Source organism: Camelus dromedarius, chromosome 10 (assembly GCF_036321535.1).
Source record: "Camelus dromedarius isolate mCamDro1 chromosome 10, mCamDro1.pat, whole genome shotgun sequence".
Lineage (NCBI taxonomy): Eukaryota > Metazoa > Chordata > Mammalia > Artiodactyla > Camelidae > Camelus > Camelus dromedarius.
This window is the reverse complement of record NC_087445.1, coordinates 30,853,655-30,880,262: the sequence shown is the minus strand read 5'-3', so window position 1 is coordinate 30,880,262 and position 26,608 is coordinate 30,853,655. Positions and strand designations below refer to the sequence as shown.

The following is a 26,608-nucleotide window of genomic DNA, read 5'->3' as shown; positions in this document are numbered from 1 at the left end:
TTTTTCTGAGGGATTTCTCTTAGTACTTCTCATAGAACAGATTTGCTAATAACAGATTCTTTTAATCTCTTTATCTGGGAATGTCTTTACTTTGTAATTTTGAAGGATAATTTTACTGGATATAGAATTCATAGTTGATGGTTTTTCTGTTTCAGCATTTAAGTAAGTCCCTTTATTTCCTTCTTGTCTTCATTGTTTCTGACGAGAAGTTAACCATTAGTGGGGAGGATATAGCTCAAGTGACAGAGCACATTCTTAGCATGCAGAAGATCCTGGGTTCAGTTCCCAGGACCTCTAAAATAAACAGACAAATAAAACCTAATTACCACCTCCCGAAAATAGATAAAAAATTTAAGAATATATTTTAAAAAGTCAACCATTAATTGTATTTTTCTTCTCTTGTGTGTTCTTCTCTTGTCCACTTGTTTAACTCAGCTATTTTAACATCTTGTTGGTGTTACGTAGTTTGTGTTATGGGTATGTGTGTGTGTTTATCCAGCTAGGGATTTGTCAAGCATTTTGAATCTGAGGCTTAATGTCTTTCACCATACTTGCAACATTTGCACTCATTATTTCTTCAAATGTTTTTTAATCCCCTGTGCCATCTCCTGGAACTCCCCATTATACATATATTGGTGTATTTTGTGTTCTATAGATCTCTGAAGCTCTCTTCAGTCTTTTTTCTCTTTTTCTTTGATTGCTTAATTTTATTGAACTATTTTCTTGTTTTTTGATTCTTCTGCCATCTCAAATCTGTTGAGTCTATGTAATGAAGCTTTCATTTCAATTTTGTACTTTAAAACTGTAGAATTTCTAGAATTGGTCCTTTTTTTTTCATTGCTTTTACTTTTTTGAGATTCCCTGCTTGTTTAGGTATTATCATTTTCCTTTGATTATTTAAGCATGCTTTCCTTTATTCCATTTATATATATATCTCATGACTGATTTGAATTACTTGTCTGCTCTACTGGGCCCACTCACACTAAAGATAGTTTCTTTTTCCTTTAGTCTGGGTCACTGATTATATGTCTTCTATTTTTTTGATAATTGTACATTTTGGATAATTTATTGTAACAACTAGAGTTTCTAATTTTGTTTTCTGAGGGTTATTGTTGCTGATTTTTTGTTTTAGTATTGTTTTTAGTAAGTTACCTGGACTTAATCTACATATTTATCTCTCCTACAACATGCAGCCACTGACTAAGGTATTTGCTTATTTTTTTTTTATTTTTGTTTTTACCATGGCTTCCTAGGGGTTGTCTCTATGTCTGCATAGTGAGTGGTTAGATGTTTAAACATCTTGAGCCAGTAAGGCATCCATTTTTGGTTGATATGTGGGTTGGAGAGTGCAGGCAAAGTTCAGGACGTTTTAATGTCTGTTCCAGCTTTTACTTCCTGCCACACCCTTCTGGAACTTCCTTGGGAACAACCTCCCAGTGAGCTAGTGATGTATGGGGAGCTTGGCCTTTCATTGCTCTTGTCTATTCATGTTCACAGCCTCTGGAATACAGGGATGAGTGGAGAGCTTGGAACCTTCAGGTTTTTTCCTGTTTTTAAGTTCTGCCTCCCATTGAGCCAACGTTGTGTGGCAAGCTTATCTATTCCCGCTTTGACTATCTGATTTCCAGGGTTTTCTTGTTAAATTTCAGGCTTGTTGAGGGATGTGCTACTTACCCAAAGCAGGTCTGAAACTTCTGGCTAGCAGTGCCATCAGCTTTCTCTGTTTGCTTTCTAAGATATGCTCCTTTTACCAACAGTGCTTCAGGCTGTATTGCACTCTGCTCCATATCAAGACAGCATGCCTTTAGCAGCAAAGCTGCTGGTTTTTAACCAACAGCCCACGCTGGTGACGCTACTGCCTACCAGGCTTTGGTGAGGGGTTGGGTACAGTCCTGGCAAGAACATCATTTATAGCCACTTTTCTTATCTGAAATTCAGCAGGTTTTCATGAATGAAATTTTCTTAATTTGTATGCCTTTGGTGAGTTTCCAAATATAACACTTGTCCCTTGAACAACACAAGGATTAGGGGTGTCAACCTTCCATGTGGTTGAAAATCTGTGTATAATTTTAGAGTCAGCCCTCTGTATCCACGTTTCCACTGTCCGCGGGTTCAGAGAACAACAAGTCGAGACGTACTGTAGTACATATTTATTGAATAAAATCTGCGTATAAGTGGACCCATGCAGTTCAAACCTGTGGTGTTCAGGGGTCAACTGTGAAATGTTTCTTTTGACAGTTCAGTTTTACGGTGGTTTTTTGAGGGAGAGGATTTGCCAATCTCTTCACTCTGCCATTCTTGGAAGTCCTTGTGATTTAACTTTTGCTAAGCAATTTTATGTTCCCGTAAGTCTTAATGGGGTAAAATTGGTCAAATGAGCTGTTTGTGTCATAAAAGTCAGTTATAGGACATTTAGAAGAAATAATTCTTTGGTTTTTCTCTTCAAGCGCGTATAGTTGTTGATGTAATTGCTGTTTTCTTACTATTGTGAGATGGAGCTGTTTGGTTCTGTGTGTGTTTGAAGTGCTAGGAAGAGAATATATTTAAAGCCTGGTTACTTACAGTACTGTATTCAATAGTTTTTAGGTCTCATTGTCTAACATTATCACGATTGTTATCACTTCCTTTAAAAACCAGATTGATTACCATCACCTCTACTGCCATTATCAATATCAGTTGTTTTTGAAGCACAAGGATGATAAAATTTTTGTTCATTTTTGTTCACTGTCAGTCACATGCAATTTAAACCCCATCAATTTTAAAAATAAAAACCTAAAAGAACACCTACAAGCTAACAGTTATTAAGTGCGAATTGTATGTCAATCTCTAATGTTTTTTATGTACATTATTTCGTGCAATCCTTGCAGTAACTTTGGGAGATTGGTCCCTATATTCCAAATAGGAAAAGTGAGTCTCAAATAAAGTAATCGTGTGACCTAGAGGAAATTATTTAGTTAATGGCAGAGCTGAGATTCATACCCACACTTAATGCCAAAGCTGGTTTTGTGGAGATTGTCCCATGCTGTTTCTTATATAAAGTAAGAATAATAAAATATGAAACAATCAGTTTGAAAGATATATTGGTAACAACTCACTTAAATAAAACTGTATTCAAACAGTTGTATTCAGACTATTCAGATTGTTTAATAAATGCCCAGTAAATTTCAAGTATAGTGCCTAGAACCTTTTAGTACATTATATTGTTTAAGTTAAATGATACTGTTAAGTAAATTTTTGTTTTTGCATTTTAGCCATATCCTTTTTATTTTACAAATGAGGAAACTGAGGCTGAAGGGCAGATGATTGATAAGCTTGGATTTATCCACCCATTCTAATGTTGAACTGAGGGAAGATTTATGAAACTGAATTGGAAAGATGGTATATAGGAACAAGAAAAGTCTTGAAATATGGATGTATATTTCAAACTAGAAAAATGTGTATTGTTTAGTGTATGAATGTATATTTCAAACTAGAAAAATGTGTATTGTTTAGTGTATTTAAAAATGTTTACTATTTTTCTGGAATAGGAGAATTACCTAGTCTTCCTGAGTATCTTTCAGTTAACTAATTTCTATTTCTCCGAGTCCAACTTAAAAAAAAATTTAACCAATTTAAAAAAACATCTTTCTGAAGCCCTATTAGGTGGTTTTCTTTATATGGTATATAATAGTACGTAATAGTGAAGACTCCAAGCCAAATAGTACTTAAGATGAGTCTTCACTATGATACCATAATGGGCTGCTGTTGAGGTTTGTTGGTCTTCTGACCCAGAGTTGGCACTTAACTATATGCTAGGAAATGGAGGTAAATTATAGAGATTGCTTACCTTCAGCTCTATATAGAATTTGTATATAGAAATTTCCACTCTAATTTTGTCCAATTGTGTACACATATAAGACTTAACTGGAATGCTTCTCTAGAGGGACCAGTACTGGTTTTCTTAATTCATGAGATTTAAGTATTGCTTCACAATGTAAGAATACAACCAACCCCTTATTTTCCATATAAAATCTAATAAAATTTTTTTAAATGTACAGAACACCTGGATACTCACCACCTAGAATCAAGTTGTCAACATTTTCTTTATCATTTATTTGCTTGGGTGTATATGTATATATATGTGTGTGTATATTTATGGGAACTCTTTGAAAATCGTAGACATCAAGATACTTCTCTGGTACCTAACTACTTAGTGTGCATCTTCTAAAAATGACTTTCATATATATAGCCATAATATGAAAATTAGTAATTCCCTAATATCTTCTGTTAAGGAGTTTGATTTTAAAATTTCCTCAGTATTCCCCAAATTATTTACATAGCTTTTTTTCTTATTTTAAAACAGATCTACTTGAGGTTCATGCATTCCATTGGATTGTTAGATCTTAACTAGAGATTATTACCTTTTAACCTTTGATAGTCTTCCCTCCCTCTCTCACTTTCATTACATAGATTTATTTTGTTTTTAGTAGATTAGGCCACTTTTCTTGAAGACCACCCTCACACTCTGGATTTGTCTAGTTGGTAATGTTTTCCTGAATCCTCTGTATTTCTTGTAAACTAAAAGTTATGTTTAAAGGCTTGATTAGATTAAAGCTAAGCATATGAATACTCTGAATGATTTTTTATTTGCGAAATTAATTTTAAGTATGTTTCCATTTGTTAATGTAATATTGCACAGGATAAGGAATAGTAACATGGTAGGAGAGAAACAGCCTGGTTTCAAGAACTTGCAAGTGAGAATCAGATATTTCTCAAATATTAACTCATTTCACATAGGAGAGACAGAAAATAACCAAAGTTAATTGACTGTCCTCTTCCTGTACATGAAGTTGATTATCTCAGTTTAATGCCAAGAGCATTGGTGTTGAGATTGAATTATCAATCCCAATCATTAGCTTCTACCTTTAAGAAAAATTGCACTTTGGAATTCGAGGAATGTTTGAAGCATAAAGTTAATTACTCATCACTACTGACGTGGTATCAGTAGAAAAAACTGCGTGTTACCAATAGGAGTGCCCTGTGTCTGCTTTGAAAAATATCTAACAGATTGTCAACAATTAACCAGAAAACCTTTTTTGAAAATCATCTAAAACATATTAGTAATTTTTCTTTCCTTTGTAAATAGCATTCAGTATACTTAAGTGATGGCTTATTTATTAATTTACTTTTGAATTTTTTTTTTAATGCATAGTGAAGTGTTGATCTTAAGTGGATTTTGGCAGGTGTGTATACTGATATAATGACTACTCCAGTCAAGATTCAGAACATTTTTATTTACTGCACAAAGTTCCCTGAGCCCACTTCTAGTCAGTCTGCCGTTCTTCCCCTTCAGTTATTTGGTGGTTCAAGCCCTAAACTGCCAGAGTGTTGGACTGATCTTGTCATTATTGCCTTAACTGTAGCAAGAAGTGATATGTTACTAGTATCTTAAGTAGGAATTTTGAATAAATTGTCTTAGGGAGGCTGTTGGGAGTTTTGTTTTGTAGTATTTTTAATAATGTGATCCTGAGACATTAAGACAGCAATAATAATTATAGTGCTTATTGAGTGCTAAAGCACTTTGCCAAGTGCTATATTATTTATTTCATCTTTGCAGAACCTACCAGTGAAGTAGGTTCTATTATTGTGTTTATTTTAAAGATGCAGAAACTGGAGCATAGGAGAAGTTACTTTTTTCAAGCTCTCAAAGCTAGTAAATGCCAGAGCCAGTATTTGAATCTTACATTCAGACTTCAGAACCTGTATTTTTAGCCATTATATTAAATTCTCTATTAGTATTTGTGGGCTGAATAGACTTTTTTGAGCTTGCCCAGGAACCTAATCACCATTTTTAGTGAATTTTCGTACAGGAACAAAAGAACTCCAGTAATCAACTTAGAAAGTCGGGTATTGGAACAGTACTTGTTTAAAAGTTGGTGACTCCAGTTAAAAAAGTAGGCAATGAGTTTGAATAGATATTTCTCTGAAGATGATATAATATAGCCAATAAGCACATGAAAAGATGCTCAGTATGATTTAGTCATTAGGGAAATGTAAATCAACCCCAAGACACCGCTTGACATACATTGGAATAGCTACAATTAAAAGACAGTAACAAGCGTGTTGGCAAGGATGTGGAGAAATTAGAACCCTTATGGACTGCTGGTAGAAATGTAAAATAGTGCAGCCACTATGGAAAACAGTTTGGCAGTTCCTCGAAAAGTTAAACATAGTTATCATATGACATTAGCAATTCTGTTCCTAGATATATATCCCAAAGGATTGATAGCAGATGTTATAAAAGAAACTTGTGCACGAACATTTAATAGCAGCACTTTTCGAAGTACCCAAAAGGTAGAAATAACCTAAACATCCATCAACAGACGAATGGATAAACACAATCTATACAAGGGAATATTACTTAGTCATAAAAGGATCGAAGTACCGAGACATGCCACAACATGGATGAACCTTAAAAGATTATGCTAAATGAAAGAAGCCAGACATGAAAGACCATATATCATATGATTCTTTTTATATGAAATCTCCAGAATAGGCAAATCCATAGAGTCAAAAAGTAGATTATTGGTTGCTAGGAGTTGAGGGGAGGAGGGAAAGGAGACTGACTGCTAATAGGTACAGAATGTCTTGTTGGAATGATTTAAAAATGCTCTGAAATTATATAGTGGTGATGATTGCACAACTCTGTTAATACACTAAAAACCAGTGAATTAGACAATTTAAAAAGTAAAAAAATTGACTTTAAAAGTCGGTGACATTTAGTTTATCAGACTTAATATACATGTATAGCTACTTGAAAAGTGTAGAGTAGAATTTCCTGAAGGCTGGTATAAGGAACTCTTGATACTTTGTGATAATCTAGGGGAAAGATGAGTTGTTTAATCAGGTAAGCTTGGGAAATATACATAATTTATTTTTATTAAGATTTACAATGTACATCAGCCTACTAATGGTATGCTAAAGCTCTATGGTAAAGAAACCTGTTCTGCTTTTAACACAGCATTTTTGTAACTGGATTGGTCTCCACCCTTTATTTAAGTAAACAATCACCAGTTCTACAGAACCTGTATTCTACAGGTATATTTGGTGCATCCAGCATGGAAACCACTGGCCACATGTTATTAAAATTTTTAATTTATTAAGAATTAAGTAAAATAAAATCAGTTCCTTACAGTACCCACATTTCAATGCTCAGTACTCACATGTGACTAGTACGTACTGTATTGATTGCATAGTGCAGATATAAAACATTTCTCTTTTTGCAGAAAGTTTGATTAGATAGCCTTAATATAGACATACAGTAAGACATACAGTCACAGCATATTTTTATTTATTCTTGGTATCTCACTTCTCAATTATTATGGAGCATTACAAAGAGATAATGTTATAGGTTGAATCATATCCCCCCCACCAAAAGATAAGCTGAAGTCCTAACCTCCCAGTACCAGAAAGTACTTTTTATACAGAAAGATTCATGCATAACTTGAATCTGTGTTGCCATGTGTTACAAGGAGATAGGTGATGGACTTCTTTGAATGAACGTGTATTTAGAAACTTAGAGACAGGCAGCGCTGAAAGGAGTAAAATTGCCTACTGGGAAGGATTTTTTTCATAGAGTCAACAATTAATTGAGGGGCTTTAAACATGTTGATTTTTGTTATTTACAGAGTCAGAGTAGTACTTATTGACATCTGTGCAACGTGTGTGTGTGTATGTAAAACATCACTATGCTGTACACCAGAAACTAACACAACATATAAGTCAACTGTACTTCAATTAAAAAAAAAAATCTATGCAGAGTGTAAGTCACTAGAAAAGAGGTGAGACTGAAGACTGCTGGTTGTCTGCTTTACATAAAAACTTAGCAATTTCAAAAGCCTGCGTTATTGTACATTATTCTTTTGTTTCAGTATGAGTACAAGCAGAGTGTACTAGAGCAAAAACATCAGGTTTGTTATGCTTTCTGACTCCCAAATTAGAAAAGTTAATCATTTTGAGAAGTGAAAAGTTTATGAAATAAATATTGAAAAAATTAAAAATAAAAAATTAGTAAATACTAAAAAATACTATGATTTTAAATTAGGGATTAAATATTGTCACTCTGATTGACTCTTTACCTTTATTAATCCAGTAGGCAAATTATCATCATTGCTTATTGTAACAACAGAAACCTTTCTGATAAAGTCATTTTACCGATTGAATAGGTTAATGTTTCCTTTCTCATCAACATTAAAAAAACAATCTTTCAAATAAACAGGTCATATAGATCAAAGATGTCTAAATCATCAAAATTAAATATAAAGATACAGTTTACTCTAACTTGTGTCTTATATGTATGTATTTTAAGGTACTAAGCAAATTATAACCAGTTTTTGTTTTTTTCTTCTTTTTGTCCCTCCTTCTGTCATAGTTCTGGTTACTCCTTTAGGCTTTTGCAACAGATTCTGAGTAGGTCTCCCTAAGCATGTTTTTTTCCTCCCTTTAATTAGTTCTTCAAAACACTATCTAAGATAACTTGTTTTTAACTTTTAAACAGCTTTTTTGAGCTATAATTGATATAATGTAACTTGCATGTATTTATGGTGTCAATTTGATTAAGTTTGACATGTATACACTCAAACCATCACCATAATCATGATAATGAACATATCCAAGACCCCCCCAGGTGTTTCCACTTGTCTCTTTATGGTTGCTTCTCTCTCCCCTCCATCTCCAGGCAATCACTCTTTTGCTTTTTCTCACTATAGATTAGTTTGCATTTTCTCGAATTTTATATATATGAAATCATGCAGTACATAGTTGTTTTTGGTTGTGCACTTTCACTTAGCATAATTATAAAGAGGAAATTAACATTGGTACAGTATTATTAACTAAAGTACAGATGTCATTGAAATATTCCCCAGTTTTTCTATTGATGTTCCTTTTCTGTTCTAGACTACTTTCCACAATGCATATAGTTATTTCTTTTCCATTCTGTAACTACTGCTTAATTTTTTCTTGTCCTTTATGACCTTGATCCTTTTGAGGAGTACTGGTCAGTTCATTTTATAGAATCTGTCAGCCTGAGAGTATTTGATTTTCTCATGAGCAGAATGAGCTTATGTATTTTTGGCAGAAATACCACAAAAATGTTCTCAGTATCATATCAAAGAATTCATGATGTTCATATATCTTACCATTGGTGGTATTTACCTTGATCACTTGGTGTCTGCCAGCTTTCTCTACAGTAAAGTTACTGTTTTTCCCTTTGTAGTTAAAAGTAACTTGAGGAAGATACTGTGCATATCCTGCACTTTTGCTCCCTGAGTTTAGCATCCATCACTGGAACTTGTCTGCAGCTGTTATGTGGTGTTTATCTGATAATGATTCTCTTCATCCCTTTTTCCTTCAACATTTATTAATTGGAATTCCGATGTAAGAAAAAGCTGTCCTTATGCTTCCCTTTTCCTTTCAGTTACTTATGTCAGTATGTTTTTCAAATTTTGTGTTAAAATCTGATACTGTAGTATATTATTTGAATTTTTTGCCTATTTAAAAAAATTGCATTGTTTGTTTTCTTAGATTAAAAAATTCTTCATTCGTTCTGGATACAAGTCATTGATGCAGATATGTGATTTGTAAATTTTTTTTTCTAGTTTGTAGCATGTCCTTTTTTTTTATTGAAGTATAGTTGATTTATAGTGTTGTGCTTTTTTTTTAGTAGTGTCTTTTAAAGAGTAATATTTAATTTTTATAAGGACCAGTATGTCAGCTTTAATAATATTTCTTTTGTGAGCCATGATTTTATGTCTTATCTAAGAAATCTTTGCATAACTTAGGACCATGAAAGATTTTCTCCTATATTCCTGAACTTTGATGGATTAGGTTTTATATATAGGTTTGTAATGGGTGAATAAGTTAATTAAAATAGGTGAGTTAATATTTCTATATGGTGCAAAGTATAGATTGAAGTACTTTTTTCTTCATATGGCTGTCCTATTGTTCAGCACCATTTATTGAAAAGATGATCATCCCTCCGTTGAATTGACTTTGTACCTCCCACTTAACTTGTCTATTTCTGGTCTCTGTTCTGTTTCATTGATCTGTTTGTCTGTCTTGATGTCAGTACCACACTGTCTTGATTACTATAACTTCATAATAGATTTCAAAGTCAGGTAACATAAGTCCTTCAACTATATCCTTTTTAAAGGTTGTTTTGCTTTTCTAATTTCCCTTTCAGATTCAGGTTTCTCTTCTAGTTTATTAAAATAAATTCCTAACGATCTCCCCAATTATATTTTCTTCTCTTCATCCATTACAAATGCTATCCAAGGTACTTTTGTTTTGGAAACAGTAGAAGAATTTTATAGATAAGGATTCAGATTTTACATTACTACTAATTTTTAAGAAAATAACCCTATCAAGTTTCAATGTAGTATTGAAGAATATTTACCATTATTTTAAAAGTCCACCTGTGTAAGTGGATTTTCTTCATATACTTCAATTAAAACTACATGTCACAACAGACTGAATGTAAAAGTAAATCTATGAATCTGGTCATGGTCTATTTTACCACACTTTGAACAGATTTGTAAAATAGTCCACTGACTCACTATTTTCTTTTTGTTTTAGAAATACAATTACTTAACAGCATAAATAACATATTGTTAAGTAATTGTATTTCTAAAACATGAAAGGGTTTTTTCTATATTTTATTGTGATGCAAACACTTAACATGGGATCTGCCCTCTTAAATTTTTAAACATGCAATATAATATTGTTAACTATAGATACTGCCTTGTACAGCAGATCTCTAAAACTATTCATCTTGCTTCACTGAAACTTTATGCCCATTGATTGATTAGCAACTCCCCATTACCCTCCCTATCCCCAGCTCCTGGTAACCACCATTGCATGCTTTGCTTAATATGAATGAGACCATTTTAGGTACCTTATATAAGTGGAATCATATATCATTTGTCTTTTTGTGACTGACTTATTTCACTTAGTAAATGTCTTCAGGGTTTACCTATATTGATTCATATTGCAGAATTTCCTTCTTTTTTTAAAGCTGAATAATATTCTATTGTATGGATATACACACATTTTGTTTATTCATTCATCTGACAGTGGCCACTTGGGTTGTTTCCATATTTTGGTGGTTGTGAATAGTTGTGTAATGAATATGGAAGTACCAGTATATCGTCCAGATTTTTATTTCAATTCTTTGGATAAATACTCAAAGGTAGGATTGCTGGATCATGTGATAGTTCTATTTTTAATTTTTTGAGGAACCTCTTTTTTCCATATTGGGTATTCTGTATTGTATTTCCAGTGACAGTGCAGGGGTTCCAGTTTCTCCACATCTTCACCAACATTTGTCTTTTGTTTCTTTGATAATGGCCATTGTAATAGCTGTGAGGCGATATCTCATATCATGGTTTTGATTTGCATTTCCCTGATAATTAGTGACATTTAGCATTTTTCTCATACCTGTCAGCCATTTGTTTGTCTTTGGAGAAATGTCTGTTGAAGTCTTTAGCCTATTTAAAAAATCAGGGGGGTGGGAGGGATAGACTGGGAGTTCAAAATTTGTAGATATTGACAGGCATATGTAGAGTAGGTAAAAAAGATTATACTGTATAGGACAGGGAAATACAAACAAGATCTTGTGGTAGCTCACAGCGAAAAAAAATGTGACAATGAATATATGTATGTTCATATATAACTGAAAAATTATGCTATACGCTGGATTTTGACACAACATTGTAAAATTACTATAGCTCAATAAAAAATGTTTTAAAAAATCAGGTTATTGAGTTTTTCGCTATTGAGTTATAGGAGTTCCTTATATATTTTAGAAATTAACTCCTTACCAGATAATATGGTTTGCAAATATTTTCTCCCATTCTGTAGGTTGCGTTTTCACTCTATTGATTGTTTCCTTTGTTGTATAGAAGGTTTTTAATTTGATGTGGTTCCACTTGTCTATTTTTGTTTTTGTTGTATGTGCTTTTGGTGCTATTAATGAAATCATTGCTAAGACCAATGTCATATTTTCCATATGATTTCTTTTAGAAATTTCACAGTATCAGGACATACCTTTAAGTCTTCAGTTCATTTTGAATTGATTTTTGTGTATGGTGTTAGATAAAGATCCACTTTTATTCTTGTGCATTCTGGTTTTCCCAGCACAGTTTGTTAAAGCGACTATACTTTTTCCATTGTTTATACTTGGAGCCTCTGTTGAAAATCAGTTGACCATGTATGTGTGGGATTACCATGGGGCTCACAAAAATGTAGTTATAACAGTGTATTTTAAGCTAAAAACAACTTCAGTTAAATTGCATACAAATATTCAACACTTTTACTTCCCCTCCCCCATACTTTGTTACTATTGTCATAACTTATGCATATTTATGTTTTGAATCTTAATATATTTTTTAGATGTAGTTATTTTAATTCATACTTTTGCCTTTTAACTTTTACAGTAGGATAAAAAAGGGTTTACCCACCACCATTATAGTATTACAGTATTCTGTATTTGTCTATATATTTACCCTTACCAGCTAATTTTATACCTTTTTATGCTATTGTGTTGCTGCTTAGTGACCTTTCAACTTGAAGAGCTTCCTTTAGTATTTCTGGTAAGTAGGCTAGTAGTGATGAACTCCTTCAGCTTTTTGTTATTTTGGGAAAGACTTTATCTTTCTTTCCTTCTTGAAGGACAACTTGGCATTTACAGTATTCTTGGTTGGAAACTTTTTTTTTTCTTTCAGCACTTTGAATATATCATTCTACTCTCTTCTGGCCTGCAAGGTTCTGCTAAGAAATTTGCTTAAAGTCCTGTGGAGATTCCTTTATACATGACAAGTTGCTTTTCTCTTGTACTTTCAGAATTCTCTCTTTGCTTTGACTTTGGACAATTTGATTGTAATTTGTCTCATTGTGGATTTCTGAGATTCTTTTCTTTTGGGTTCTTTGGGCTTCTTGGATCTGGATATCCATTTCCTTCCCCAGATTTGGGAAATTTTTAGCCATTATGTCTTTGAATAAGGTTACTAGTCATTTCTCTTTCTCTTCTTCCATGCATATATTGGTCTACTTGTTGGTGTCTCACAGTTCCTTAGGCTTTTTTTTACTTTTTTTTTTTTTCATTTTTCTTTTGTGATTGAATGATTGCCAATGATTGTTAGACCTTTTTTTCCTTCTTTCTGCTTGATCTAGTCTTCTGTTGAACCGCTCTAGTGAATTTTTTATTTCAATTATATTCTTCACCTGCATGATTTCTGTTTTGTAGTCTGTCTACAGACACACACACACACATATTAAATATTTTCTATGTCATTGAAATTCTCACTTTGTTCATGCATTGTTCTCCTAATCTCAGTGAACAGATTTTTTTTAATGTCTTTATGATAGTTATTTTGAATTATCTGTCTAGTAAATCATATAGCTGTTTTTGTTTGGGTCTCTTTCTGGAGATATATCTTGTTTCCTTTGCAGTGTGTTTGCCTGTTTCTTCATCTTCCTTGACTCTTTGTTGGTGACTGCATTGGACAAAACAGCCTCCTCTCCAGTCCTCATGAACTGGCCTCAAATAGTAGAAGATCCCTACCAATCAACTCAGCCAGGGATTCTAATGGCCTGTGAAAACTTCGTACTAGTACATCATGCTTACTTTTTTCTTTGCAAATCCCCCTCCAGGGAGAAGCTGGAGGCTGGGTTTTTTTGTTCACTTACTCTGTGTTTAGCGAAGGGGAGGGGCTTTGGCAACTGCCTTCCCAAACCTCTGTCTCTGTTCTCACAGCTAGAATTTTCCAGGTCCTATCAGCACTGTGAGACAGGGAAGACAGAAGCCATTCTTTGAGTAGCCCCCATGAAAATCGGGGTTTTGGACACGTGGACCAACTTTTTCTTTTTCCAGGGAGGAATTGAGAGCTGGAATTTTGTTGTTCTTGTTGTTGTTGCCTCTGTGCTAAACTTCGACGAGGAGCTGTGGTGACTCCCAGTCCAAGCCACTGTCTCTGTTCTCCATCAGGTAGCTAGATTATGCTGGTTCAGACAGTGCTTTGAGACTGGCGAGATACTCGCAAGCTTGTCCTCTAGGGAGCCCATGTGAAAAGACTGGGCACTGGAAGCACAGACCACCTCTTTTCCTCTGCAGAGATTAGCTGGAGGGTTTCATCTTGAGTGTATGGCACTGTGTTGGTGGTAGGAATTTTGGCGAGAGGGTGTTCTAAATTTCCCTACCAGCTTTAATGAGTCTGATCTCGCATTCCTAGCACTTAAGTGCATTTCAGTTCACTTCTGTATTTCTCACAAAAGGGAATCTTTCTGTGAATTATTGTGAGGGAAAGAGGATCCAGGACTACTTATTCTGACATGTTGCTGATGTCAGTCCCCCCAAGGTATTTGTTTTTAACTTTTAATTGTTATTTCAAGTACAGACAACTAATGCCTAGCAGTTTTAATGTGTCTGGAGCTTTATTAGCTTCTTAGGAACTTTTGTATTTCACTTTTAGAGATTTAAAAAACCCTTTATGGGGATGACCTATGTAACTTTGGAAAATGGCATTGTAACTGGTTATTTTAAGGCTAAAGAAAAAGGAGTTGTCCATAAAAAACTATTCTATTTGATAAGTTTGTTTTATAGGGATATAGGTAGAAATTCCAAAATATACGCATATAGTAAGGTTGAACAAAGAACTAAAGTAGTTATATGATATGATAGCCAGGTTTCTCACGGTCAAGAAAAAGTTCCAAGTAAGTTCATTCTAGCCTTCCAAGGCAGAAGGCTAGAATGAACCACTTGTGCTTGATTGTAGTCACGTATGTTTCTTTTTATAAGTATATGCATAAATTGAAACAAGTATGTAGAGATACGTGTGTATATGTGGGTTACTATAGTATCATATATTTCCTATCGTGTTTGCTGAGAGGACCTAGAAGCAATGACACTCCACTAGCAATAAGCATCCTTTCAGATCTTGTTTTCTAAATACTCTTTCTAATAAAAGAGACAGGAGTCCCTGAAAAAAAAAAACAAATCACTGATTCTAGGGCAAGGGCAGGCAGAGTACGAGATGATCTTGTGGAGCTTCTTGTAGTGCCAGAAAGTGGATGCCTAGTTGTTTCAGCATCATTCGTTGAAAAGACTATCTGTTCTGCATTGTGTTGCCTTTGCTCCTTTGTTGAAGGTCAGTTAACTAGGTTTATGTGTGTCTGTTCTTAGGCTCTATTCTGTTTCACTGATCTATTTTCTATTCTTTTGCTAATACCACACTATCTTCATTACTGTATCTTTATAGTAAGTCTTGAAGTTGGACAGTACTAGTCTTTCGACTTCATTTCCTTCAATATTGAGTTGGCCATTTTGAGTCTTTCACCTCTTCATGTAAATTTTAGAATCATTTTGTCAATATCTATAAAACAATTTGCTGTGATTTTGACTGGGATTGTATTGACTCTGTAGATCAAGTTGGGAAGCATTGAACGCCTTGACAGTTTGAGTCTTTCTATCCATGAACTTGGACTGTCTCTCCACTTATTTATTCTTATTTGATTTTGTTTTTTAAAATTTGTAGTTTTCCTCACGTAGATCTTATACATATTTTGAATTTATACCTAGATATTTTTTGTTGCTATTTCCACTTGTTCTTTGCTGATTTATAGGAAAGCTATTTACTTTTGTATGTTAACGTTATATGCTGCAATCTTGCTATAATCACTTATTTCCACAAGATTTTTTGCTCATACTTTGATTTTTTTATATAGGCAATCATGTCATCTAACAACAAAGGCAGTTGTATGTCTTTCTTTTCAATCTGTATATCTTTTATTTCCTTCCCTTGTGTTATTGCATTAACTAAAATTCCCAATATGATTTTGAAAAGAAATGGCAAGAGAGCATGTCCTTACCTTTTTCCTGATTTTTATCAGGAAAGCTTCTAGTTTCTTCCAGTGAGTATGATATTAGCTATAGGTTTTTGTAGATGTCTTTGTCAGGTTGAAGAAGTTCCCATATGTTCCTAGTTTTCTGAGAGTTTTTGTCATGAATGGATGGGTGTTGGATGTTGTCATATTCTTTTTTTGCATCTGTTGATATGATTGGGTTTTTTTTTTTCCCCTTTCACCTGTTGATGCTGGATTAAATTAATTGATTTTCAAATGTTGAACCAATTTTGCAGATCTGTAATAAATCCCACATGATTGTAGTATATAATTCTTTTTATACATTGTTGGATTTGATTTGTTAATCTTTTGTTGAGAATTTTTGCATCTATGTGCATGAGAGAGATTGGTCTGCCATTTTATTTCTTACAATGCCTTTGCTGGTTTTAGTACTAGGGTGATGCTGGTCTCATAGAAAGAATTAGAAAGTATTCTCTGCTTTTATCTTCTGGAATAGACTGCAGAAAAATTTGTAATTTCTTCCTTAGGTGTTTGGTAGAATACACTGGTGAACCCATCTGGGCCTGGTACTTTCTGTTTTTGAAGGCGATTAATTATTGATTTAATTTCTTTAATAGATACAGGCTTATTCACATTGTCTTTTTTATGGTTTTTATTGTCTTTTTTATTGGACTATTTAAGCTCATGATTTAATATTGGATTGTGTTACCTTTTATTACACTTACAGAATTATTAAACTACTTTTAGAGTATTCTATGATGTTACCTTAAATTTTACTTGTATATATTTTTATGAGATATTAATAAAATAAAACTGTTTCCTTTCAGCCTAGTGTGTTAATCGTAACCTACAAGGAACCTGAAAAATCATCTTCTCAGTTTGGATCCTACAAGCAAGCTGAATGGAGGCCAGATAGTACCATGATAGCTGTGTCAGTAAGTAGATTTTCCAACTTTAATTTTTTCTTGTGAAATCATTACACTTTAAATTTGATTCTTGCAGATGAATTCCTTTCACCCTTTCACACCCATTATTATTTACCTTCTGTGATAGAAATTGCTGTACTGATTCTTCTCTTCAGGTTTCTCCTGCTGTATCTTCTTTCTTGATTCTTCTACTTCCCCCATCCCTAAATGGTGCCCATACCCTTTTCTGTTTATTCTTCGCACTTTACTGTTTTGTCCTTGAAATCTAGTCCAGATTTTTAAATCTTCCATTTATATTCACATGGTTCTCCCAGATTTATATTTTAAATTCTACTTTTTATTCCCAAGGATGTTTCACAAAAATGATAAACTTTATGTGTTTATGTCATACTAAATTCTCAAATTCATTTGGATCTGTTTGTACATTTTTCCTCTGTTCTATTAATGGGCTTAGATCTAGTTAATTTCACCTTCTCAGTTTCTATTTTGTCATTATTAACTCTTGGGCTGTCATTATCACCTAATTTGAGTTAGCAATAACGCATGGTTAACATTGAGAACCTTCTGTGTAAGTACTGTTATAACCAGATTATGTGGATCATCTCTCTCAATCTTTAAATCAACACTTTAAAGTGGATACTATTTTCCTTCATAGTAGATAAGTATACTGAGGATCTGAGAAGTTGTGTTGTCCAAGGTTGCACAGATACTGTATACTGGAGAGAAGGGCTTTAAACTAAGGTCCTTAGATTCCATTTACTGTCCTCTTAACTACTACAGTAATTTCTCTTTCTACTTTCAGTCCTCTTCCTGTTCATGCTATGTTATGTTGACTGGGTTAATCATCTGAAAATGGCTCCATAAGGTCAGAAATACTGAGTAGTTCCTCACTTCTGCAGCAGTGATTTGTGGACTGCCAACTACATACAGTATCTACTCTGCTGCCTGTTTGTGGATCATGAACTAAGAATAGTTTTATGTATTTAAATAATTGAAAAAAATCAAAGAGGAATAATATTTTTGACACTTGAAAATTATATGAAATTTAAATTTTTATTGTCCGTAAATAATGTATTCTTAGAGCATGAAAATGTAATTTACATGTCTATGGCTGCTTTCAAGCTCTGACTACGTTGAGTAGTCCTGACCATGACCATATGTGGTGCCTTATCTCTTCACTCTCCTGCTCAATGCACTGTAAATTGTAGTAAAGCATTTATAAATTCAGTGTTTCAAGCGCCATGCATATCAGTATACTGTGACATTTTGTATTATATTATTACTAGTGCAGACTGATCATGTCAAAGGAATAAAAGAAGAGAAAAATAGACTTTGAATGCCATGCTTTTAAAGCACCAAGGAGTATGGATTATTTTATTATTGAATTAGATGGCAAAATATTGTGTTTATTATGCAATGACACTATAGTGATGCCAAAAGAATCCAGTATAAGTTGGCATTACCCCACTAAGTACTCATCACAGTATTCCCAACTCACTGAAATTAATAGTCAAGAAAAATTAGAAAATTTAAAATGGGATATCTCATCCCATTAGAATATTTTCATAAAAATAAAAAATTATATGAAGGTGCAATCATTGTGAATTTACGTGGCTCTTGTGATGAATTGACAAATGTTAATACATGAGCAGTCAAGGCAGAGTGTGAAATGACCAAGAATTACTCCTCCTGAATAGCGTGTAACAACTTCAGGTGAAAGACTTTTCAAAGAAGTTGAGAAAACACTAATTCTAATTCAGTACAGCCTGGAGTAGAATTTATTGAGGTGTTTTAATTGATGGTGGTAAAAATATGGAGCAGAAAAAGGCTTAGTTGGACAAGTTTACAAAGGTTGTGCACAGGTAAGCATTTAAAACCTATGATTATTTTAAGTTTTTGTCAGAAATAAAACCTGAGTGTACTGACTTGCCCAAGTCCACAGCCATTTGCTGGCTTAGCAGTCAGTGGTAAAGATTTTTTGTGGATTTTTTGAGCACAGGTCTGAGATTGAAATTTTTTGAACTTTAAAAACCACCCTCAACCACTTATGAGACATTGAACGACTTTGGAAAATAGCTTTGCTACAGAGTTGATAGTATTTCCTAATGGATACAGTCTAAAACAATAAGCAAAACAGTACTTTTATGTGAAATTTATATGTGGTTAAGCCATTTTGATGACAAAGTTTGAATTACAAGTAATGTCAGGCTACTTTTTATACTTCAACTGCTGTCAAAAGTTAAGGAGAAGTAAGATCTCTAGTTCCAACAAAAACTAGCAATAGATATATTTTCTGAGCTCAAACCACGGCTCTAATAGCGTTTTTCGGACCTTGATGTAATTGCAGAGGAAATTTCCATATTTCAAAGTCCACTTAATTGTTCAAATGAAGAGTGCTTCCACCTAACCTTCAACTGAAAGTGATTACCATATAATGACATATTAAAAGGCACAAATAGGAGAAATCTAGTAGACTTTGTAATTGCCTACCAAGTGATGAATATATTCATTTAAAAATCATATGCTTATAGACTGATACCAGTATTTGGCAGTATTTGTCTGAAAAGACATTTTAAAATATAAAATATGTAAAATAACAAAACAGAATAGCATTGAGAGGAAGCTTTGCAATCGATTTTCATGATAGGGAATACTAACTATAAACCGCAATTAAGCAGAAAATATTATCCCCATAAAAAGAATTTCATTCTCTTTACTGGATGTGTATTGCAAAGAAAAACTACTAATTCTTAGTACTATTATATTTAGAACTTTGTAACAAGAAAATTAATGAAAGTTTTCGCTCTGTATTAATCTTTTTGTTAGTGTTGTTTTTCTGTATTATGCTTTGGCATCTTGGGGTCTTGCTGACCCTGGAGAGACTGCCCCTCCCAGGGGTAGCCAATTCCTTGAGGTATTAAAGAATTACCCACTTAAGTTCCTTTCATACGCAAACGAAGCACTTCTTAGCCTACACCCCCAACCACGTCCTTTGTGGAACTCTTTAACTCAGGCCGCTGTTCTTTTGCCCTGATTCCCCAGAACCAGATACCAGATAACTAGAAACAACCTCTACACCCCAGTAAAGTGGAAACAGTCCATTAGCTTTATTTTTAGAGCAGATGCAATTTCATATTAATTTATTAACCTTTTGCATGCACTAAATATTAGGAAAACAAAAAATTAGAAGTTATTCCTGTTCTTAAGTTGGGGAGATAAAATGCATACATACGAGAGGATAACAAAGAATTGACTATTTTGACTACTGAATATCCAGTTTTTATTTTACCTAGTTATTGCCTATAGTCTTTCTCTAGAAGTTTATGGAAATGTCATGATGAGTATAAGTTTAGCTTTTGTATTCTGGTTTATATTAAACATATTAAGTAAATGCTGACCTGATTCAGGTGATTTAAGTTAATTAATCTCTGTATGATTTAAAACATGAATTAACATTTCAGCTTACATGAATTTTAATATGATGTTATAAGTAGACGTCATGAAAAATAGACTTTGTTTTTTAGAGCAATTCTAAGTTAATAGCAAAATTGAGGGGACGATATTAATATTTCTTTTATAATCCGTGCCCCAGCACATGCTTGGCCTCCCCCATTATCAACATCCCCCATCAGAGTGATACATTTGTTACAGCTGATGAATCTGTTCTCACCATCTTTATGGTACCTTGTTGGTGTTGTATCTTGTAGGTTTGAACAAATTTATGGTGCCATATATCCACCATTATGGTATATATAGCGTAGTTTCACTGCCCCCCAAACCTTTTGTGCTTTACTTATTCATCCCTTCATTTTCCATTATAACCCCTGGCAATCACTCATCTTTTTTATTGTCCTCATAGTTTTGCTTTTTCTGGAACATCACATAGTTGGAATCATACAGTATGTAGTCTTTTCAGATTGGCTTCTTTCACTTAGTAATATACATTTAAAGTTCCTCCTTGTCTATTCATGGCTTGATAGCTTATTTCTTTTTAGCACTGAGTAATAATTCATTGTTTCGATGTACTCTAGTTTATATTCACATTCACCAACTAAAGAACATCTTGGTTGTTTCCAAATTTTAAGTTATGAATAAAGCTGGTATAAACATCCATGTGCAGATTTCATGTGGACATAAGTTTTCAGTTCTTTTGAGTAGATATTAAGAAGTATGATTGTTGGGTTATGTGGTAAGACTGTGTTTAGTTTTGTAAGAAACCACCAAACTGTCTTCCAAAGTGGCTGCACCATTTTGTATTCCCATCAGCAATGAGTAAGAGTTCCTGTTGCTTCACATCTTTAATAGTGTCATTGTTTTGAATTTTGGCCATTCTGGAAGGTGTATAGTGCTATCTCGTTTTAATTTGCATTTTCCTGATGACAGAATAATGAAACATCTTTTCATAGGTTTATTTGATATCTGTCATATCTTTGGTGAGAGGTGTCTGTTGAGGTCTTTGGCCATTTTTTAGTTGGGTTGTTTGTCTTCTTATTTTTGAGTTTTAAGAATTCTTAGTTTATTTTGGATGAAAGTCCTTATTAGATATGTCTTTTGCAAATGTTTTCTGCCAGTCTGTGGCTTGCCTTTTCATTCTTTTGACATATTTTTTTGTAGAGCAGAAGTTTTTAATTTTAATAAAGTCCAGCTTACCAGTTTAGTATTTCATTGATTGTGCTTTCAGTGTTATATCTGAAAGTCATCATCAAACCCAAGTCATGTACATTTTCTGTTACGTTATCTTCTAGAGTTTTGTAGTTTTGAAAATTGGATTTTTCAGAAGTTTTAATTTTTAAGTTACAAGGTTGATTTATGTCTGATGAAGAAAACCTGAGAAATGCAGAGAGTAACAAGAAAAAAATCAGTAATTTGACCACTCACAGATAATCAGTTTTTATTTGTGCTTATATCTTTTTCATGGATATTTGCAGATGTGCTTATACATAATAGCATGTAAATTTTGAAAGGCTACTGAAGTCTATTTGTTTTTAAATCCAAAGTGATATTAATATAAATGACTGCTAATGTCACTTGTTCATGGGGAGCACATTTGATAAATATGTGAGTTTAATACATAGTTGATTATTTAAAACATGACATTTTTTCTTTACAGGTGGCTATTACATAGCTTTTTTGACATATGAAAATTATCTCACTTCAACACTTTTTGTAACTTGATTTTGAATGTTTGCATAAGATTCTGATACAGATGAGTGGATTTTTAAGTTGATAAATACAGAAATTTTCATTATTTGCACACAAAATTAGGATCTTAATTTACACATTACTTGGCAATTTGATTTTTTTCCATTTAGTATATTATGACTATCCTTAGAGATTAATATATATACTTGTAACTTACTAATTTTAATATTTGTGCAATATTCCATAGTATGGAAGTTTCTTACTTTCTTTGCTATTCTTAATGGATGTTTGGCAACTACAAACATTGCTATAATAAACATTAATTGTATCAGTTCCTAAAGTCATTCCTAAGTGTTCTTAATATTCCTGTGTCCCTACATTTATGCCTGCATTAAATTGATGAAAAATCTTGTCATTTTAATCTCCATTTGTTTAATTTCTATTGCTGGTGAGGTTCAGCGTCTTATCATATATTTATCGGCCCTTTGCAGTTCCTCTTCTGCAGATTGCCTGTGTTTGTTCTTCTGCCTATCTGCATGTGTGGTAATGTTTGGGTGCCAGACATAATGATTTTACTTTGTTGTGTGCTGGATATTTTTCAGGCCCTGTAAGTCTTGAGCTTTATTCTTGGAAGCAGTTTTGATTTGTTCAGGTGGTGTTTTATGGTTTGTATTGCAGGTTTGGGATAGTGCTCAATCTAGAGCTAATTATTCCCACTTCTGAGATACTGCCTTTCTAGAATTATCACAGCCATGCCTGAGGACTGCCTTCCTGAGCATTCTAATCAATGCCCTTTGTGTTATGAGTCTTGCTGGTGGGACAGGCACTGTTTTCAGGGCTGTTTGAGCACCATGCACTGTTAGCTTTACTAACCCTTTTGGTGTCTTTTCTGCCTTGGTAGTGTATTCACATGCGTGTGCTTACTGGTGCTCTTCAATTCTTTCTCTGTGCAGCTCTCTTGTCACTGGCACTGTCATGTAAATTGTAACTGCCTTGTTCTTTCTGGACTCTATGCTTCATCTGCTCAACTCAGGGAGTCTGCCAGGCTCTAATTTCTCAAAAGAGTAATATCTCACCTCATTTCAATCATAGAACCTACCTCAGTTATTTCCCATATCTCAGGGATCACTGGTCTACATTGTTTGGTCAGTGTTTAGAAAACCATTGCTTCATATATTGTTTGGTTTTTGGTTTTTTGTTTCAGATGGGAGCATAAATTGACTTCAGCTTAATCTACCTTGGTGGGAAGCAGAAGTTTATCTTTGTTTTTTGTTTTTTTGGTTTTGGTTTTTTTTTTTTTTGGTGTTCTGGTAAACAATGTGATAATACTAGGAATAATAATTTTTGAAGACTACTCATGTCAAGAGATACTCATCACCTACCTATCTTCGAAAGAATGTGTTATTTGAAACTATTTCTGTCATCTCGCATTTAAATGTATTCATGTATGTGAATGTACAAAGTCTGAAAGATTACAAAAAAATGTTAGATCATTATTTCACTGGTATGATTAGGAGTGATTGATTTTATGTACTTGAACATGCATAATAAAGAAGTAAAGCTAAAATGTAAAACACCACTTACAAACTAGGGTAAAGAATTAGAAAGTGATAGTCTGTTATTTCAGCCTTATTTGAAACCTAATATGGCAGTGTATTGGGATAGAAGATACCTCTCTGGATCTTCAAATCTTTCTTAAGTTATTATAGAAAACTTTGTTATGTGTCATTGAGGTCAGTTAGATTTAATACAGTTAGATTTAAATTTCCTCCTGTTTATAGAGAATTACTGTTCTTAGTGTGTATGTCACACATCAATCATAAAATAATTTTTAAAAATTATTTTGGGGTAGCAAGTGAAAACTTCTCAAGTGCCCAAAGCAAAATACAAACAAGCAATTAATAAGAATGACAACAACATCAACTGCCACCACCACATCTAGGTCTTAACCTCTTCTTTCTAAAATACGCAATTAGCTGAGGTAGTTTACATGGTTTTCAAATCTCTGTTACTAGATTTGCAATTGAAAAAATGGTGTTAAACGTTAATATTCACAGCTCTCTGAGTATTTGTTGCATTATTAATATCCTTTTACGTTATTGTTTCTAGTTCTTTTTCATCTAAGTGGCATTAACAGAGACAAGTCTTTTCTCTGCCATCCTCTACTTAAGTAGTAGTTTCCTTCTTTTATCCTCTTAATAACCCCTATCCTTATGACCTTATAGCCCTAACCCATAGATATACAAAAGAGAGAGACATAAAAAGACTTGTCATATAAGTTGCCTACACATTGTTGGGCCTTAGTAATTAAAGCCGCATAATCCAGTAGTATGCCTTGGAGAGTGAAAAAAATATATTTAAAATATGGGATAATAACAGGAAAGAGAACTTGGAGGTTCTTTATCTTTTGGAGGTCCTTTGTCTTTTCATTAACTTAGAAAAATTAGTTTTGAGGTGTGTATGTATGTATGCCAGGAGAAGTTATTGGGATTGTTGCCTAAAGATAAAGCAATAGTTATACACTTATTTGCAGTATCTGGGGGGTAAAAAACAAAAGGCCAGCATTGCATAATAACAGATTTGATATAGTTAAATAACAGTGCTACTTTTTAAGGATGATCATTTTACTACCAAAACTTTTTAAAGTTATTCAAGGGCAGGACTGTTTATGAAATTATCAGTGATGGGTATCATTGAGCTCTGGAAATATATAGCATTTAATGTACATACAAAGCCATAGATACTTGGTAAAGATGATTGATACAGAGGTAAAGATGATTGACACAGAATACCATGATAGTAAATTGAGCCACTATTTGTAATTTCATCTAATATATTGTATATATAAAATTTCTAAATACTGGTGCAAAGTGATGCTATATTTTCACTGGAATTATAGTCTATAAGCAAAATTCAGGATATATGATTAGCATTTGATATTCTGAAATGTTAAACTTTTCACCTTAGTGACTAATATTCTAGACATTGTATGTTATTATTCTAAGTACTACACCAAATTATTTTACTTTTCTAGCCCATATAACAGTAAAGTTTACAAGTTTTAAACTATAATCTATATAGGAGTCATGAAACTGTAACTTTTGATGTGGTTTGATTTGGATCCATTTTGTTTTTGATTCCATCTTCAGATTAGAATATAAAATTGCGCATAAAGAAAAAGATGATTTTATCTGAAGAGTTTTAGCCTCTTTTCTTTTGTATCCCAATATGTTGCACTAGAATTTTGGAATACATTATGAAATATTAACATTTGTAGCTAAAATATGTAAAACCTGGCTTTGCTGAAGAAATTGAGTGTTTCCTCTGGCATTCCTTTATATGAAAAACAGAAAGCCATTACTGGAAAGAAATTTGAAACTTGGAGTAATTCTTTCAGGTTTTTTTAGTTTTACTTTGGGTAAAAGCCCTCCTGCCTCTAAAATGATAACAATTCAGTATGAATATAAAGTAGCATTGGTAAAACATTGCCATTTCACTGTTATGCATGAAAATGTTTGTTTACAAAAAGCTAAATGTAGTATTTTCTGTATTTATATAAATGTAAAGTGGTTGTTTGAGCTTCAAAGATCACAGATATGTGCCATATGTACAATGGCACTGTTTGTTTTAATACAATTTATATTTTTACAACATTTTGTTAACTTAGAGCAGACCTTCAGTTTCCAAAATTTTAACATCAACTAGTTTATTTTTGGTTTTTTCTACTGTCTCAGTGTATATTTTGTAGTAAATCAGGCTCATTAATTTTGAAATGTATAAATGTGTTATTCTGAAGTTACACTATATAAACGGTGTAGAGTCAAGATTTCCATCATACTATTACTATTTGGTGACATTTTTGCTTCAAAAACTTGGAAAAATTATTTGGCATATTATTCCAGAGTTCAAAATGTTCTGTATAGTTTTCAAAATAATAATCTATTATTAAATAATAAAATTATTTTAGAATATTAATGTTTATAATATATTATGAACTATTGATTTCAATACATATCTGTGAAGTATTTCAAATCTATAAAAACTCTTCCTCATGAGTTTATTAAACAAGATGGATTATATTAAAACAAAGTGATTTTTATTCACATAATTCAACTATAACTCTTCAAAAGAGAGTTCTTGAGAGTGAAGTGCTTTCAAAGTAAGAATATATGAAATTAAAATTTAAGGTTACAGTCATAGCTTTACCCTTTAATTCATGGTAAATAAAATTTATCTTTCAGACGGCAAATGGCTACATCTTGTTTTTTCACATTACATTGTCAAGAGGGGACAAGTACCTTTATGAACCAGTGTATCCCAAGTAAGTTTGTTTTCTTTCATGTTTTTAATGTTTGATTTGCATACTTTGTTTTCACAAAAATGTTACAGTTTGGGGTTGTCTGAAGTGCTAAGCCAGCATTTCCAAAACAGTATTTCAAAAATTACCAGGTCTTCAAACTGTTATTACTTGAATAAAGAGTTCTATAATTAAGTAAGTCTGGGAATCTTAGGTAGATACACTATATCCTTTCTTGAACACTTAGAATTACTATTTTTGTGTGTATGTATGTATATATATATATATTGATTTTGTGTGTATGTATCTATATATATATATATATAGAAGTATAGTCAGTTTACAATGT

At 33.0% G+C, this 26,608-nt stretch overlaps 1 protein-coding gene across 4 annotated transcripts in view; it reads left to right on the top strand.

Annotated features, from left to right (window-relative positions):
* Positions 1–26,608, top strand: part of RIC1 (RIC1 homolog, RAB6A GEF complex partner 1) — a 102,251-nt gene that overhangs the window by 11,494 nt on the left and 64,149 nt on the right. For 3 of the 4 annotated variants that reach the window (XM_031449756.2, XM_010993426.3, XM_010993425.3), the window contains exons 2-3: positions 16,722–16,829; positions 26,204–26,283. In XM_031449756.2, the coding sequence (XP_031305616.1) occupies positions 16,722–16,829; positions 26,204–26,283 (188 nt within the window). Of the gene's footprint in view, positions 1–16,721; positions 16,830–26,203; positions 26,284–26,608 lie in introns of those variants that run through there. The other variant, XM_031449757.2, reaches the window with a different exon arrangement.